The 18,525-nt window shown below is 36.0% G+C and overlaps 1 protein-coding gene across 4 annotated transcripts in view; it reads left to right on the top strand.

Annotated features, from left to right (window-relative positions):
- ATM (ATM serine/threonine kinase) overlaps positions 1 to 18,525 on the top strand; it is a 140,265-nt gene that overhangs the window by 21,676 nt on the left and 100,064 nt on the right. For all 4 annotated transcript variants that reach the window (XM_063693499.1, XM_031015936.3, XM_063693500.1 and 1 more), the window contains 12 exons: positions 127 to 365; positions 2,300 to 2,463; positions 4,277 to 4,446; positions 6,084 to 6,455; positions 7,217 to 7,411; positions 8,181 to 8,276; positions 9,285 to 9,510; positions 11,670 to 11,795; positions 12,936 to 13,061; positions 14,445 to 14,534; positions 16,625 to 16,796; positions 17,863 to 18,062. In XM_063693499.1, coding sequence (XP_063549569.1) covers positions 127 to 365; positions 2,300 to 2,463; positions 4,277 to 4,446; positions 6,084 to 6,455; positions 7,217 to 7,411; positions 8,181 to 8,276; positions 9,285 to 9,510; positions 11,670 to 11,795; positions 12,936 to 13,061; positions 14,445 to 14,534; positions 16,625 to 16,796; positions 17,863 to 18,062 — 2,176 coding nt within the window. The remainder of the gene's footprint in view (positions 1 to 126; positions 366 to 2,299; positions 2,464 to 4,276; positions 4,447 to 6,083; positions 6,456 to 7,216; positions 7,412 to 8,180; positions 8,277 to 9,284; positions 9,511 to 11,669; positions 11,796 to 12,935; positions 13,062 to 14,444; positions 14,535 to 16,624; positions 16,797 to 17,862; positions 18,063 to 18,525) is intronic.

An 18,525-nucleotide genomic window follows, 5' to 3' on the forward strand; every position in this document is an offset into this window, starting at 1 on the left:
TTAAGACTATTGTTTGAAAATTAGGGTTTTGTTTTTTTTTCTTTCAGCATACCACTTCGTAACTGTTCAATTTGTGCAGTTTGTTCCCCCTGTTATACCCAGTTGAGTTTGTTTGTTTCCTCACAGACAAGAAAAGAGCTCTTCAGGTCTAAATCATATCTTAGCAGCTCTTACTATCTTCCTCAAGACTTTGGCTGTCAACTTTCGAATTCGAGTGTGTGAATTAGGAGATGAAATTCTTCCCACTTTGCTTTATATTTGGACTCAACATAGACTTAATGATTCTTTAAAAGAAGTCATTATTGAATTATTTCAACTGCAAATTTATATCCATCATCCAAAAGGAGCCAAAACCCAAGAAAAAGGTATAAAGGAAATGTTTACTGTTTTGAATTTGCTTCTCCATTGAAACATAGAAGTCTAAGTATAAAATTAGTGTTCTTTAGGAGGATATGACTTTCCTCTGGATTTCTCTGGTTGATAATGTTAATTAGCCATGAGAATGTTTTTCATAGAGTTTTTAGAATTTGAAGCAGTGGTAGCAGATTCTGTTATGCCTTTCTATTTGTTCAATACAGTGTTAGGTATTATGGGAAATAAAAAAAATCTGAGACATTGTTCCCTCTAGGAGCTACTTATGCATCAATACTTAGGTACTAAGGGGTCTGACACAGACAGTAGGGCAAAAGAATTTAAAGAAAGCAGGATCTTGTTTATCCACCTGTTACTTTTATTAGAAGATAAAATACATAAATTGGACTAAAACCAGTCAGATTATTCAGCTCCTGAGGAAGATACATACATATTACCTTAATAGGAATGTGAGGCAGAAACAGGGAAATTGCTGCCTTAAGCCTCATAGTTACTCTAGGGTCCTGTTTGCCCTAGAGTATCACTTGTTAAGGAGAATCACTTATTCTCCTTAATTCCTTCATATATGTCCTATATCAAGAGAGTATTGCCCAGAAGGTATAGTGCTTTTCTGTAGTTAGGAACTTTATTGGCTGGAACTGGAGTTTCCTCTTGCTCTGTCTATGATTGCCTTTGGGCTTATACTAGCCTTTAGACCAACTCATCATGGCTAGTATAGTGACTTTCTTAAAACAGCATACCACATTGAGTAATAGCAGCTATAATGGAGGAAATGTCTTGTAGCCACTTTTTTTTTTTTTTTTTTTTTGAGACAGAGTCTCACTGTCGCCCAGGCTGAAGTGCAGTGACACAATGTTAGCTCACTGCAACATCCGCCTCCTGGGTTCAAGCAATTCTCCTGCCTCAGCCTTCTGATTAGCTGGGATTACAGATGCCCACCACCATGCCCAGCTAATTTTTGTATTTTAATACGGATGGGGTCTCACCATGTTGGCCAAGCTGGTCTTGAGCTCCTGACCTCAAACCATCCACCCGCCTCAGCCTCCCAAAGTGCTGAGATTACAGGCATGAGCCACTGCGCCCGGCCGTGTAGCCACTTTTTATCAAAAGTAGCTGTGTATTTGTTTTATGGGCTCTTCTAATAAGTATATCTAGATAATATGTAGCCCATGAAACTACTATAAGTGAAAGAATAGTGACTTTTAGTAGTTTTTCATCTTTTACTCACCTCTTATCTCCAGGATGAAGATCAGGCTTATTAGGAGGTGATATGATATGTTTAGGGATTTAGTTAACTGCATATTTAGGGTGAATTTAAAATTGGCAGGATGATGAGGATGCCAGAAAAGCTAATGTAGTTTCAGACTACATTAATAGATTTTGTAGTACCTTGTTTGTGGGAAATAATAGACCTTTTGTTTCACATACTAGTCAGGCCACAGTTGGATTATCATGTTCACCAGATTTTGTATAGTCAGCATTTTAAGTTGACTGGAATGTGTCTTGGGAAAGATGACTGAAATGGTGAGAAGTCTGAATAATATGTCATTTTTATACTAGTTGAAGGAACTAGTAATGTTTTTCTCTTAGGCCAGAAAAAGGCATACGGAGAACTTGGTCCTCATATGAAAGAGGGAACATATTAATTGTATTTGCCTCAGGTGAGAGAATAAATTGGAGAAAGGCAGATTTTAGGTCAGAATATGGAATAAATTTATAAGAAATACAGTTATCTAAATGTAAAATGGACAGTTATGAAATAGAGTTTGTCAAGGATCTTGTCAGAAGAGGCATTAGTACTGAATGGAAGGTTGGACCAGGTGTCTTCTAACGCTGATGCAGCTTGACAGCTGAATAATTTTGTGGGAGCTAGCAGTGTAAACAGAGTACATACATAAAAATTACATTTTAATTTTTTGGATTACAGGTGCTTATGAATCAACAAAATGGAAAAGTATTTTATACAACTTATATGATCTGCTAGTGAATGAGATAAGTCATATAGGAAGTAGAGGAAAGTATTCTTCAGGATTTCGTAATATTGCCGTCAAAGAAAATTTGATTGAATTGATGGCAGATATCTGTCACCAGGTACAGTAAGTAGGTCATGTCACATTTAGAAATTTCCTGTTAATTTTTTTTTTAAACTGGGCATTTTGGGCTTTAAAAACCTGTGTTCTCATAAAAAGCCTATAAAATGACTCTGTACATGCAACTGTTCCTTTCAAAATATCAGAAATATTTGGAATTACCCTTTTAACTTAAAAGTTAATGCTTTTGCAAATATTTGAAAACTAACAATGAACTTTTTCATTCTTAAATGATTGTCTCTAGGAAATAAGGTGACCCTAACCCTAATGATTCGATTTGACTCGACTGTATTCTACAGAGTGCTGGGATTACAGGCATGAGCCACCAAGCCCAGTCTGTTTCTTTTTTGCAATTAATCTAGAGTTCACATAGCATAAAATTCATGATTTTGAGTTGTACATTTCAGTGGTTTTTAGTATTTTTACTATGTTGTACAACCATCATCACTAATTCTGGAAACTTTTTTTATTTTTTTTAATTTTTTTTGAGATGGAGTCTTGCTCTGTCACCCAGGCTGGAGTGCAGTGGCACAATCTCCGCTCACTGCAACCTCCCTTTCCCGGGTTCAAGTGATTCTCCTGCGTCAGCCTCCCGAGTAGCTGGGACCACAGGTGCCTGCCACCACGCCCAGCTAATTTTTGTATTTTTAGTAGAGACTGGGTTTCACCGTATTGGCCAGCCTGGTCTCAGACTCCTGACCTTGTGATCCTCCTGCATCGGCCTCCCATAGTGCTGGGATTACAGGCATAAGCCACCGTGCCCAGCCCAGAACTTTTTTATCATCCCAAAAGAAACCTCATCCCTTCTTAGCATTCAGTCCTAATTCCCTGCATCTCCTAGATCCTGGCAACCAGCCACTAATCAATCTTGGTTTTTGTGGATTTTCCTGTTTGGGACAGTTCGTTTAAATGGAATCATACAATATGTGAGTCTTTTGTGTCTGGTTTCTTTCACTTAGCATAATGTTTTCAAAGTTCATGTTTTACCATGAATCAGGACTTTATTCATTTTTATTGCTGAATAATATTCAGTTGTATGGATATACTCCATTTTACTTACCCATCCATCACCTGATGGCCTAATGTTTCTTAAATAAAACTCTGTTCCCCAGAGATTTGGTTAACATCCTGATTAGTAATTTCACTCTGTCAAATATTTTCTTAATATTTCTTAAAATTTCTTAAATTTCTTAAATTTAAAAAATTGAATCCCTTTGAAAGTATAGGTTTTTGCTTTACTTTTAGATTTCTTAGTGCTTTTAGTAAATGTTCCCAGGAAATAAAACTAATGCATTACTTGGTAATACCTGCTTTCTAAAGTGCCATTACTGTCATGCAAAATGTTTGTTTCTTACTATGTTATCAGATTTATATGTTTCTGTAGTGTATTATTCTTGCTTTATGAGTTCCCTGTATCTTCATTTCAGAAAGAATTTTTTTTCCCCCTAATGAAATATTAGAAGACAATAGCAATGAAAAAAGTGGATTTGGCCAGGCGTGGTGGCTCACATCTGTAATCCTGGCACTTTGGGAGGCTGAGGCGGGCAGATCACCTGAGGTTGGGAGTTCAAGACCAGTCTGACCAACATGGAGAAACTCTGTCTCTACTAAAAATACAAAGTTAGCTGGGCGTGGTGGTGCATGCCTGTAATCCCAGCTACTCGGGAGGCTGAGGCAGGAGAATCACTTGAACCTGGGAGGTAGAGGTTGTGGTGATACGAGATCGTGCTGTTCCACTCCAACCTGGGCAACAACAGCGAAAGTCTGGCTCAAAAAAGAAAAAAGAAAAAAGTGGATTTATTTTTATTTTACAGGTTTTTAATGAAGATACCAGATCCTTGGAGATTTCTCAATCTTATACTACTACACAAAGAGAATCTAGTGATTACAGTGTACCTTGCAAAAGGAAGAAAATAGAACTAGGCTGGGAAGTAATAAAAGATCACCTTCAGAAGTCACAGAATGATTTTGATCTTGTGCCTTGGTAAAATGTTATCATTTTCTCATTCAGTGTCATTTTAATCTCTTGTATGTTATTTTTCAGAAAACTTTCAGTGGAATCCTTTCATCTCAGCCAGAACTAAGTCATTTGTCTACCCCCAAACCTATTACTAGCAAAGGGATATGTGATTGCCATGACAAATGAGATCAATCATTAATGGCTCATTTGCTTGGGCCAAGGGCAGGGCCACCTATTTTAATCATATTGTCATAGCAAGTTAAGAAGGAGGACTGGCTCTCTGATAGGCAATTAGAAGTGTGCACCTCATGGAATTCACTGAATTGTACACTTCAACAATAGATTTTAGCATACGTAGCACCTTCTAATAGAATTAGGAGGAAGTTAAAGATAATCTTAAGAAATCACAGAATAATCTTGACCTTATGCCATGATAAAAAGTTATTTTCTCTTATTTTCTATCTTCTTTATTCTCATGTAACGTTCACATATATTTAAGTAATCAAATAAATTATGGAATACTTTGGAATCCCAAAATATTAGATCTGGTAAGGATGTTTAGAATTTATCTAGTTCAGCCTGTTTGCTTTACTGAAAAGAAGCTGAAACCCAGAGAGGTTAAGCAACTTCTGTAAGGACAGAGATTTATGTATTATAGTCAAACTCGTGATCAGTGCTCTTTTGATTACCACGTTGATGGAATGTTTAAGTGTAAGTGACTTCTGGGGAAAAGCATATTGATTTAGATACCTATTGCTTAAGATCATTTTTTATATATATAGCTCATTTTTATATATATATAACTCTATATATATATAGTTAAGAGTAACTATTTAAGATTCTTAATTTGTCCTTTTAGTCAAGAGTAATTTATTGAACACCTGTTATGGGCTAAGCGTTAGATATACAGAGATGAATAACATAAGATTCCTATTCTTAAGTATCACACATTCTAGAGAATACACAGCAAATGTTTATTGGATTAACTGAATTAATGTAAAGGAAAAACAGTTTTTTGGGTTTCTTTGTTTTCCTGTTTTAGAGGAATCGTTTGGTGACTAAAGAGCAAGGATGTACAAGATAACTCAGAAATAAAATATTGCTAAATATATATATATATTTTTTTTCTGAGACGGAGGCTCACTCTGTCGCCCAGGCTGGAGTGCAGTGGCACAATCTTGGCTCACTGCAACCTCCACCTCCCAGGTTCAAGCAGTTATCCTGCCTCAGCCTCCTGAGTAGCTGGGATTCCAGGCATGTGCCACCATGCCCAGCTAATTTTTGTATTTTTAGTAGAGACTGGGTTTCACCATGTTGGCCAGGCTGGTCTCAAACTCCTAACCTCGTGATCTGCCTGCGTTGGCCTCCCAAAGTGCTGGGAAACCACCTGGCCCAAATATTGCTAATTTAATATCCTTTAAAATATTTGTTTAAGGGAAACTTAACGGCTTACCCAGCTAGCCAAAACGCTGACAATTTTTCTGCCAATTTAGGAAGTAGGACATAGTAACTATTAACAGTCAGTTTATTTTTAGAGTACTATGGAAATGATGATGGTGATTCTCTAATTAGGATATTGTAAGAGTACCATGTCTATATATTTCCTTTTAGTTTGTTAATGTGATTGAATAGTTTTCAAATTATCCTTTTTTTTTTTTTAGGCTACAGATTGCAACCCAATTAATATCAAAGTATCCTGCAAGTTTACCTAACTGTGAGCTGTCTCCATTACTGATGATACTATCTCAGCTTCTACCCCAACAGCGACATGGGGAACGTACACCATATGTGTTACGATGCCTTACGGAAGTTGCATTGTGTCAAGACAAGAGGTCAAACCTAGAAAGCTCACAAAAGTCAGATTTATTAAAACTCTGGAATAAAATTTGGTGTATTACCTTTCGTGGTATAAGTTCTGAGCAAATACAAGCTGAAAACTTTGGCTTACTTGGAGCCATAATTCAGGGTAGTTTAGTTGAGATTGACAGAGAATTCTGGAAGTTATTTACTGGGTCAGCCTGCAGACCTTCCTGGTAAGTTCAGCATGCATTATGTCTGACTTACAGATAAACACACACAGACACACACACACTCACATATCCCTGATCATTTTCATAGTTTGTTACTTCAGTTAAAGATGTTAAATTCTATTTTAGATGCTTTTCTTGTTTGGCCGAGAAGACTTAATAAGTGCATAAGTGAATTTAGTTTCAAATGTTGACAAATTATTACAGCCTAATGTTAAGGAATTTCTTTTTTAGTTAAAAAATTTTTAATTGATCTATAATAGAGTTATATATTATCAAGGTACATGTGATAATTTGACACACTCATATGACACACTCATGTAGGGTGATGGGATATCAGCACCCTACATATCTTTTCTTCATGCTAGGAACGTTTGAATTATTCCCTTCTTGCTGTTTTGAAATGTACAATAGATTAATGTTAACCGTAGTCACCCTACTGATGTATCGGACACCAGGTCTTATTCCTTCTAATTGTATACATGTATCCAAAAGACTTCCTTTAAAGAATTATGAAGAGTTTAAATTTCTTTTATGTGCAATTTATCATTTATTAAAAAGCCATGTTTAAATTGTAGTACTATGCACTGTTAATAAACGAGCTATTTTTTAATCAAGAATCTTCCCAAATGTAATCAGACCTGTAACAGTTTTTATGTTCATTTAGTCACCTTAACTAAATGTATGTGCCAGGCACTGTCCTGATAGATAAAGTCTTTGCCCCTCCAATAGCTTGCTTTTCACAATTGTCCTTTGTTTTGTTATAGTCCTGCAGTATGCTGTTTGACTTTGGCACTGACCACCAGTATAGTTCCAGGAACGGTAAAAATGGGAATAGAACAAAATATGTGTGAAGTAAATAGAAGCTTTTCTTTAAAGGAATCAATAATGAAATGGCTCTTATTCTATCAGTTAGAGGGTGACTTAGAAAACAGCACAGAAGTGCCTCCTATTCTTCACAGGTAATTTAAGTTCATTAGCATGCTGCTGGTTTTTTTGTTTGTTTTATCAGGCTCTCTCCACTTATTTGATGCCAGATGGCTTTATTTTGTAATAATGCAGAATTTCCCAGATCTAACCTTAATTATTAAATATTATGTTTGTTTTGTGCCTGATTGCTTCTGAAATAAAGGGTTGTCTCACTGTGAGAATATGGGGGATGTGCATGAAGAATGCACATATAATTCTTTGAGCATTTATGTGTTCCTTTCTGATTTTTTAAATAAATAAGTCCATATATTTGAGTCATGTAGATCCTGGATCCTTTCTCATAATGGGAGTGTCTTTTGGGTAAAATATGTTTTATGAATGAGGTGAGGAAACGAGGAAGACAAAACAGGATGTAAGCACTAGGATAAAGGAATGGAGTCACTCGTCCACTTAACCTTTCCACAGATTGGTAATTGGAACCAAATGATTGTGGAGAGCAGACCTCTGAATGGATCCAATTAAAGTACTTTTGCTTTAATTTTACAACCTTTTATTTATTTCAGAAATAATGTTAATCAGACATGCTGTTTCTAAACAGTATTGGAAATGATAGTAACAATGGTTGTCCTCCTTAAATTGTCCTTTTAGATACTAAGAAATTCAGTATAGATGAAAGCAATTTTAATCTAGGATCCAAATTTTAGAAGTCAAGATTTATAGCTAAACATGGATGTTAAAGTTTAAAGTATTCTTTACATGGCTTTTGGTCTTCTAAGTGAAGCTTTTTGTTTTTCTTTGTAGTAATTTTCCTCATCTTGTACTGGAGAAAATTCTTGTGAGTCTCACTATGAAAAACTGTAAAGCTGCAATGAATTTTTTCCAAAGCGTGCCAGAATGGTATGTTATCTAATAATGCTCTTTGTCATTTTAAGCTATAGCTTTAATTACAAAGATGATAATTTTAGCTGGGTAGTAGCTGCATCTTAATCATTGTAAACTAAATTGGTCCAAAAAAATTGCAACTGTTAGCCAAGGAAGAGGTTGTTTTAATTCAGTGATTGTAATCTATGTTATATAACATTAGACCAAGCTTACTATTTTTTAGTGCTGTATAGTATAATATGTGACAAGTGCCAATGAGAAAAATTGAATGGTTATGCTGGGAAATTAAGAATATAAAATTTATATGAAATAAGTTCTTAAAGATGTTACCCATTTCTGTACATCAACTATGATTTGACTATTTGTTAGCTTTAAAAACTAATGATAATTGAAAACAAAAATAAATCTAAACCTGAGTTTAGTTGATTGACTCAAGAGACTTAGATTGTATTGCTGTGACTGAAAATGACTCACTGGCACAAACATTCCTTATCTCCCTCAAGAGGGCAAAAGATGAAAAAAATTCCTACTTTTTGGAGAAATTGATAGTGAAAAACAAATAAATACCAACAACAATAATGAAACTTTGGTTGCAAGATCATTACTTTTCTAACCCAAAGGATGCGTAACTGCTTACCTATACCAGATGTTAAAGGTTTTTAAACCTATGCTCTTTACTTCCTCTGCTTGGTGAAAAAAGGGATATGTTTGCAGACAGTGTTATGCTTAACATTTATATCTGGTGTTTTTAAAAATACTTTCTGAATTTGCCTTTGAGATTGTAACTTGTATTTTTTCTCTATCTATTAGTAAAATTTGCTACTGAATAATGAAATTTGATACAAGTAGGTATCAAAGTCCAAAGAAGAGAAGCATTTAAAAGAATAATCTATTAATTATATAAGTATTCTTTGAATGATGTAGATACTAGGTTAATGTTTTCCTTTGTAATATATTGCTAATACATATAAGGCAAAGCATTAGGTACTTGGTTTATATATTAAAGATCTTACTTTCTTGAAGTGAACACCACCAAAAAGATAAAGAAGAACTTTCATTCTCAGAAGTAGAAGAACTATTTCTTCAGACAACTTTTGACAAGATGGACTTTTTAACCATTGTGAGAGAATGTGGTATAGAAAAGCACCAGTCCAGTATTGGCTTCTCTGTCCACCAGAATCTCAAGGAATCACTGGATCGCTGTCTTCTGGGATTATCAGAACAGCTTCTGAATAATTACTCATCTGAGGTGAGATTTTTTAAAAAAAGAACTAAGCTTATATATGATTCAACTTTGGTAAACTGTTAGGAAGGAGAAATAGGGGCAGGAAAAACACCAAGGATGGTGGGAGGCTTGATTTTAAAAGCAAAGTGGCAGTAAAGGGCTACAAATTGGACAACTTAGCATAATTAAAGGAAAACTCAAGAATAATAATTTGAGTACTTCCTTTGTACTGGAAATTATGGTAGACATAAAATAATTCCTTGTGTAGGTTAGTGAGGAATAGTAAGAGTTTGAGCATAGGGATTATATGATGAAAAAAACCTCTACAAAGGAGGGAAATGTTACAGTAATAGAAAAGAACACGATTTAAACAAATCTAATAGATTTTGGTGGCATTTGAAGAGAGATGAGTGATTAGTAAAGACAATAAATGGACTAGCAATTATTTTAGACGTCATCTAGGAATTTCCTTTAGCCTCATAAAATCACGAGTTCTCTTCATGTGTACTATTCTCTTGCCAAAACTTGCATTTTTAAAAATGTGAAATGTCTTTCTACCTATTTCTGTGTATTCAGATCATCCACATGTGAAAATCCTTGCTAACGCCCTTCTTAGAATCTCAGAAAGTAAGATTTCTAAGAATTTTTATTTTTGAGACGGAGCTTCGCTCTGTTGCCCAGGCTGGAGTGCAGTGACGTGATCTTGGCTCACTGCAACCTCCGTCTTCCAGTTCAAGCAATTCTCCTGCCTCAGTCTTCCGAGTAGCTGGGACAGGCGAGTGCTACCACGCCCAGGTAATTTTTGTATTTTTAGTAGAGATGGGGTTTTGCTATGTTGGCCAGGCTGGTCTTAAACTCCTGACCTCAGGTGATGGACCCGCCTCAGCATCCCGAAGTGCTAGGATTACAGGCGTGAGCCATGGTGCCTGGCCTAATAATTTTTCATCTTTTAATTTCATAGTACTTAATGTTTCACATTTTTAATGGCAGTTAGCATCTTCTTTATACCATGGATATTTACATATGGTTTGTATACAAATATCTCTTGAACTATAACTCTTAAACATAAACTCTTAAAAGGGCATACATATTTTTATTAATCTTTATATCCTCTACAGTGCCTTATTACATGGTAAATGATTAAATAAAGCCTACAATCTGTTCAAAGGAGTGAATTCGGTAGCCAGGGAAAATGACTTGAGGACATGAGAGGGGACAGTGTGCCTCTTTATGATCTTTACTGACATTCTTCTGCACCACAATTGTAACCACTTTCATTACAAAGTAATTTAGTTTTGTATATTTTCTCCTAAAATGCCATTTCCTACCCTGTAGGAACAAAAAAAATCTGAACATTTTGTGTGTAACTTAGCAGAGTCTTAGTAATTCTATAAAATTGTCTTAACTTTTTTTTTTTGAGATGGAGTCTTGCTCTGTTGCCCAGGCTGGAGTGCAGTGGCATGATCTCGGCTCATTGCAACCTTCGCCTCCTGGGTTCAAGCAATTTTCCTGCCTCAGCCTCCTGAGTAGCTGGGATTATAGGTGCCTGCCATCACACCCTGCTAATTTTTGTATTTTTAGTAGAGACAAGGTTTCACCACGTTAGCCAGGTTGGTGTCGAACTCCTGACCTCAGGTGATCTGCCCGCCTCGGCCTCCCAAAGTGTTGGGGTTGTAGGCGTGAGCCACCATGCCCGGCCAGCTGTCAAAACTTTTATCTACTAGAAAAAATGTTTTATGCTATTCTGTGGAGTCTAAAAAGCTGAATAAGTCAAGGTTCCTATTCTTCAGAAGCTTAAAATGTCATTTTAATGTCTCTTTATATGACTGTAATTTCTACTTGTGTTCTAAGACTTACAGTCATTTATTTGCCTGTGAAGCTTTTTTTCTTTTCTTTCATCCCTACCTCAGATATTTAAGGGCCTATGTGTACAGTACATGCTCCACCCTAAGATGATATATCCTGCTTGGCCATCAGGAGATACTTAGGCTATTTTTCTTGAGAATCCTGGTTATAATTCTACAGTGATCTCTTAGTTGTTTTTAGAGCCATCCAGGATATGCCACCTTTAACTCAGTTAACTGAACTTTTGTTTTTTAATATGTATGTAGAATTTGTTCTTACAAAAGATATACTAAATCATTTATGAAATATATATATTTTTATTTGTGGTTTACTTTAAGATTACAAATTCAGAAACTCTTGTCCGGTGTTCACGTCTTTTGGTGGGTGTCCTTGGCTGCTACTGTTATATGGGTGTAATAGCTGAAGAGGAAGCATATAAGTCAGAATTATTCCAGAAAGCCAAGGTAGGAGAATTTATACTAATAAAGTTTCGGAGAAATTTGAATGAAATGTATTCCTGAGAAAATTATTACATTTGTTTGGAAAACATTAAATTTTATGCAGGTTAACCCTTTCTCTTTTATTTATGTAATATGAGAAGAAATTATACTATGTATTTTTTAAATTGTTTTAATTTTTTAATTTTTAATTATTATTATACTTTAAGTTCTGGGGTACATGATGCAGAGCATGCAGGTTTGTTACATAGATATACAGTGCCATGGTGGTTTGCTGCACCCATCAACGCGTCATCTGCATTAGGTACTTCTCCTAATGCTATCCCTCCCCTAACCCCCGACCCCCTGTCAGGCCCTGGTGTATAATGTTCCCTTCCCTGTGTCCATGTGTTCTCATTGTTCAGCTGCCACTTATTAGTGAGAACATGCGGTGTTTGTTTTTCTGTTCTTGTGTTAGTTTGCTGGGAATGATGGTTTCCAGCTTCATCCATGTCCCTGCAAAGGATATGAACTCATCCTTTTTTATGGCTGCATAGTATATCATGGTGTATATGTGCCACATTATCTTTATCCGGTCTATCATTGATGGGCATTTGGGTTGCTTCCAAGTTTTTGCTGTTGTGAACAGTGCTGCAATAAACATACGTGTGCATGTGTCTTTATAGTAAAATGATTTATAATCCTTTGTGTATATACCCAGTAATGGGATTGCTGGGTCAAATGGTATTTCTAGTTCTAGATCCTTGAGGAATTGCCACACTGTCTTCCACAATGATTGAACTAATTTACACTCCCACCAACAGTGTAAAAGCATTCCTGTTTCTCCACATCCTGTCCAGCATCTGTTGTTTCCTGACTTTTTAATGATAGGCTGTAAGCATGAAACTCTTTCTTATCTCTTGGTAGTACTCTGTCACTGGTATGATTTGCAAGAACAGAGTATAAGATTTGCCATTTTAAAAAATTGTTAATGAGTTTTGCTTATACTGTATGACTACGTGGAACTTCTAAAAACATTTCATTTTTTCTCTTAAGCGCACTTTATTTTTTATTTTATAGTATGTCCAAGATCAAATTACACTGTAAAAAGCAATACTAAACTATAATTTTAACTGGAATTTGCATTTTTCCTTCTATTCGTAATAGTCTCTAATGCAATGTGCAGGAGAAAGTATCACTCTGTTTAAAAATAAGACAAATGAGGAATTCAGAATTGGTTCCTTGAGAAATATGATGCAGCTATGTACACGTTGCTTGAGCAACTGTACCAAGGTAAGATTTTCTTCTTCTTGTTTTGTTTTTTGAGATAGGATCTTTCTCTGTCACCCAGGCTGGAGTGCAGTGGGATTGTCACAACTCATTGTAGCCTTGACCTCCTGGTTTCTAGCAATTCTCCTGCCTCAGCCTCCCGAGTAATTGGGACTACAGGCATGTACCACCTAGTTAAAATTTTCTTTTTACTTGAAAGTGTAGCCTGTGCAGGGAATTGATCACTGGTTGGTGTTACTGTTTTGGTGTCCACTCATAAGTTTATTTTTTACTTTTATTTTTATTCTTTTTTTTTGAGACAGTCTCTCACTCTTTCACCCAGAGTGAGTGATCATATCACTGCGATCCAGCAGCCTCGACCTCCTGGGCTGACAGCAGCCTCGACCTCCTGGGCTCAAGTGATTCTCCCACCTCAGCCTCCTTAGTAGCTGGGACTACAAGTGTACACCACCATGCCTGGCTGATTTTTGTATTTTTGTATTTTTTTGTATTGATGGGGTTTTACACATTGCCCAGGCTAGTCTCAAACCCTGGGCTCAAGTGATGCTTACATCTCAAAGTGCTGTGATTACAGGTGTGAGCTACCATATCTGTTCACATTCATAAGTTATGCAAATTGATTTAAAATTCAGTTGAATGGTACATAAAGGTAATATCCAGACAAATAAGCAATAGGAATCTGAGTTTCTCATGAAACTAATTTTATAATTTCAGGAAGTTTTCTGAGATTGCCTTACGACTTTTATATACAACCATATAGATGACTCTTTTATTCCTAGGACATTTTCATTCATTTAATAAAAGTTTTTTGACCCAAACTATGTGGTATGCGTAGCGGGGCTAGTGAGCAACACAACAATAACTCCAGCACATACTTTACTTTCTTTTGCTCAGATCACCTTACATAACATTTGGTAGAAAGAGTGCTACTGTGTGTAATCTTTGTTTTTATCTGCAGCAGCCTGTGGGATAGCCAAGCCAGGCCCCAGAGTATTGATAATAATTGGAAATATATTTCAAACCTAGTATTAGGTACATGGCCACATAGCAGTATTATCAACATATTTCTTGGTTTTGTAATGTGTTTTTCCTCCCTTTTGGTGTAAGTGGGGAAGGAGAAAAGTAGAATAAACTCTAACCTATAATTATAGCTTACTTATGTTTAGGGTCAATAGCTGTTATTTTAATGTTGTTAAAGCACAATGAAAGATGTACAGTATAGTTATTATAACTCTAAGAAAAGATGTGTTTTTGAAGCAGCATATATCTTGGCCCTAATAGTAAACTATTTATCTACATTCCATTCAAGATAGAGAAAACACTGTCTGCCAAGAATAATTGTTTTTATTTCTTTGTTGCTTGGTTCTTTGTTTGTCTTAATTGCAGAAGAGTCCAAATAAGATTGCATCTGGCTTTTTCCTACGATTGTTAACATCAAAGCTAATGAATGACATTGCAGATATTTGTAAAAGTTTAGTAAGTATGCTTCCTGTTTTGCTATCATATTTTGATTCTAATAGGCATAATTTTTTTGTTGAAATATCTTTGTAAATAAGGATGCATCTCACAACATATAGCTCTTACATTTTTACAAATGTGGAAATTAAGGCTGGGTGCGGTGGCTCACACCTGTAACCCCAGCACTTTGGGAGGCTGAGGTGGGTGGATCACAAGGTCAGGAGATTGAGACCATCCTGGCTAACACAGTGAAACCCCGTCTCTACTAAAAATACTAAAAATTAGCCAGGCGTGGTGACATGCGCCTGTAGTCCCAGCTACTCGGGAGGCTGAGGCAGAATTGCTTGAACCTGGGAGGTGGAGGTTGCAGTGAGCGAAGATCATGCCACTGCACTCCAGTCTAGGCGACAGAGCGAGACTCCATCTCAAAAATAAAACAATTTAAAAAATTAAATAAAATGTGGAAATTAAATAATTTGTCTTGTGGGGAAATATACCTGATTGCTTCTTAATATCAATACCTAGCATAGTAGTGCCTGCCTTTAGTTTCTCAATAAATAATACATTTAAAAATTGGGAACGAATCATCCAGGCTCACAGCTATTTCTGTGCAACATTGTACCAAAATTTAAAATAATTCTTTATTCTTTAAAAGTGACCAAAAATCTTGCCAGGCAAGCAACATATTCTTATTGTAGTATTTATTTTTCTTCCATACAAATGGGCTTATGCCACATACATTCTTTTTTCTGGAACACTGCCGGGCATACAAAGTAGTTATTGAAATATCTATTGAGTGAAAACATATTCTGTAACTTATTTCCATTTTATGACACATCTTAATCATTTTCCATGTCACTGTACTTATTTTATAAGCTATCTGCTGTTATATACTTTATTTATTTAGCAGTGCATGGTATTCTATTGTGTGGTAATAGTGAATAGTATATATGTATATGAAAGCTTATCTGCTCTTTTTTTTTTTTTTTTTTTTTTTTTTTTTTTTTTTTTGAGACAAAGTCTTGCTCTGTTGCCCGGGCTGGAGTACAGTGGCACAATCTCGGCTCACTGCAGCACCCACCTCCCAGGTTCAAGAGATTCTCCTGCCTCAGCCTCCCAAGAAGCTGGGATTACAGATGTGTGCCACCACAACCGGCTAATTTTTATATTTTTAGTAGAGACCAGGTTTCACCATGTTGGCCAGGCTGGTCTAGAATTCCTGACCTCAAATGATCTGTCCACCTTGGCCTCCCAAAGTGCGTGGATTACAGGTGTGAGCCACCGCACTGAGCCAAAAAGCCCATCTGCTCTTAATTAACATTTTAAGTGGTTTCTAGTTTTTTGGGTTACAAAGACTTCTGTGGTACAGATTATTGTAGTTTTATTTTGTCTATTTGTATTTGTGTGTATGATGGATGTAGGATAATTTCTAGCAGTAGACTCGCTTGTTCAAAAGGAATGCGAATTTTACTTTTTGATGGATATTGTCACTGTCCTCCAAAATAGTCATACCAATTTAGGCATTTTCCTACACCCTCTTTGGGTAACACTTTAGGTGTTACAAAACTTCTTAATATAAGAAATAATTTTTAAAGTGTGCATATTATTTTGTTATGTAGACATATTACAGGTTATATATCCATTTTACTATTGTTGGACATTTAGTAGAAAAAGTATTGTAGTGTTCATACTTACACATGAGCCTTGAATTGTTTGATTAGGTAAAATTTTTTTTTTTTTTTTTTTTTTTGAGACAGAGTCTCGCTTCGTCAAACCCAGGTTGGAGTGCAGTGGCATGATCTCGGCTCACTGCAATCTCTGCCTCCTGAGTTCAAGTGATTCTCCTGCCTCAGCTTCCTGAGTAGCTGGGATTACAGGTGCCCACCACCACACCCAGCTAATTTTTGTATTTTAAATAGAGACAAGGTTTTACCATGTTGGCCAGGCTGGTTTCGAACTCCCGACCTCAGGTGATCCACCTGCCGCAGCCTCCCAAATTGCTGGGATTACAGATGTGAGCCACTGTGCCCAGCCTGATTAGGTAAATTTTGACTACAGCATGCTCCTGCCAGAAGCCATCTTGAACATCTTTGTTTCTCTTCCTTAAGGCATCCTTAATCAAAAAGCCATTTGACCGTGGAGAAGTAGAATCAATGGAAGATGATACTAATGGAAATCTAATGGAGGTGGAGGATCAGTCATCCGTGAATCTATTTAACGATTACCCTGATAGTAGTGTTAGTGATGCAAACGAACCTGGAGAGAGCCAAAGTACCATAGGTAAATACATATTTACTACTTGGGATTTCTTTTACCTCTTTATATTGATTTGGCAGTATAAGAGGTCTCATTGATATCAATTTTGTGTTTATTTCATTTTCTCTTAGTATAGCCTTTTAGGATTGTTCCTTTCCTATATACTTTATATTTTTCTGATTTTTACTTGAATTTATTAGTTTCATATTTTATTCTTCATAGAAGGAACTTAAGATAACTATTAAAGATATAAAACCAGGCCAGGCATGGTGGCTCACGCTTGTAATCTCAGCACTTTGGGAGGCCAAGGCAGGCGGATCATGAGGTCAGGAGATCAAGACCATCCTGGCTAACGTGGTGAAACCCCATCTCTACTAAAAACACAAAAATTAGCCGGGCGTGGTGGCGGGCGCCTGTAGTCCCAGCTACTCGGGAGGCTGAAGCAGGAGAATGGCATGAACCTGGGGAGGTGGAGGTTGCAGTGAGCCGAGATCATGCCACTGCATTCCAGCCTGGGCGACAGAGCAAGACTCTGTCTCAAAAAAAGAAAAAATCATATGATAGGTTATTTCGGCAATAGAAAGCAGGAAATGAAAACACACCTGTAATGCCATTGCTTTTAACCTTTTTCTATTATTTCTCTGTAGACACATTCAAAATTGTAGTCAACATCAACATTCACATGTTATGAATGCCTGTTTAATTATAAGTATTTTTCCAGGTAGTTGCTTTTCTTGATAGTCATACTTTTTAATGGCTTCACCATTTTTCTGTCATAAATACCATAATTTACTTGACATTTTTTATTGTCAGAAATTTAGATTCTTTTCTATTTTCCTACAATACACATTATTGCAATGATCATTTGTCTAAGGGTTTTTTTTTTCTCATATTTGAAATTATTTCTTGACAACAGAATCCTGGATAATTTTTCAAAAAGACTTTTGAAGCTTTCAGTATATAATTAATTTCACTATAATTTTGCTTTTCGTATACTTTTTTTTGTGAAGAGGAGGAAATTTGGGTTAATATGACTATATATGGCTGTTGTGCCCTTCTCTTAGTGTTAATGAGTGCTTTTTATTTTTAGGTGCCATTAATCCTTTAGCTGAAGAATATCTGTCAAAGCAAGATCTACTTTTCTTAGACATGCTCAAGTTCTTGTGTTTGTGTGTAACTACTGCTCAGACCAATACTGTGTCCTTTAGGGCAGCTGATATTCGGAGGAAATTGTTAATGTTAATTGATTCTAGCACGCTAGACCCTACCAAATCCCTCCACCTGCATATGGTGAGTTACGTTAAATGAAGAAGCTCTTGGATTTTATCTGATGTTGCTGACTAAATGTAATGAGTTGACATGTAAGAATCACATGGTGTCTTTGAAGAATTGAAATTGCTTTCTTGAGAAATGAACCTGAGACTAGTTGGAAAATAACACTTTTAATGTGCTGTGAGCAAATTTAAGTGGATGCTGAAATATTAAAACTTAGATGGGTTTTGGATAGATTTATTCTCTTTAGGTTTAATTGTTATAAATTATTTTAATTAGGCTAAGAAACATAGACCCTGAATGTAATAATATTACATAACATTGTGTTTGAAGTTGGAACCTTGCCTTTGACCTTAGTTTATATATTTTCAGTTTTTTGGATTTGATTTCAAAATGATAGTGAAGTTACAAGAATACTACAGTTAACATTTTACCATATTTGCTTAATCATTCCCTCTCTCCACACACACACTCATACACA

The sequence above is a fragment of the Gorilla gorilla genome, chromosome 9 (genome assembly GCF_029281585.2).
Source record: "Gorilla gorilla gorilla isolate KB3781 chromosome 9, NHGRI_mGorGor1-v2.1_pri, whole genome shotgun sequence".
Classification (NCBI taxonomy): Eukaryota; Metazoa; Chordata; class Mammalia; order Primates; family Hominidae; genus Gorilla; species Gorilla gorilla.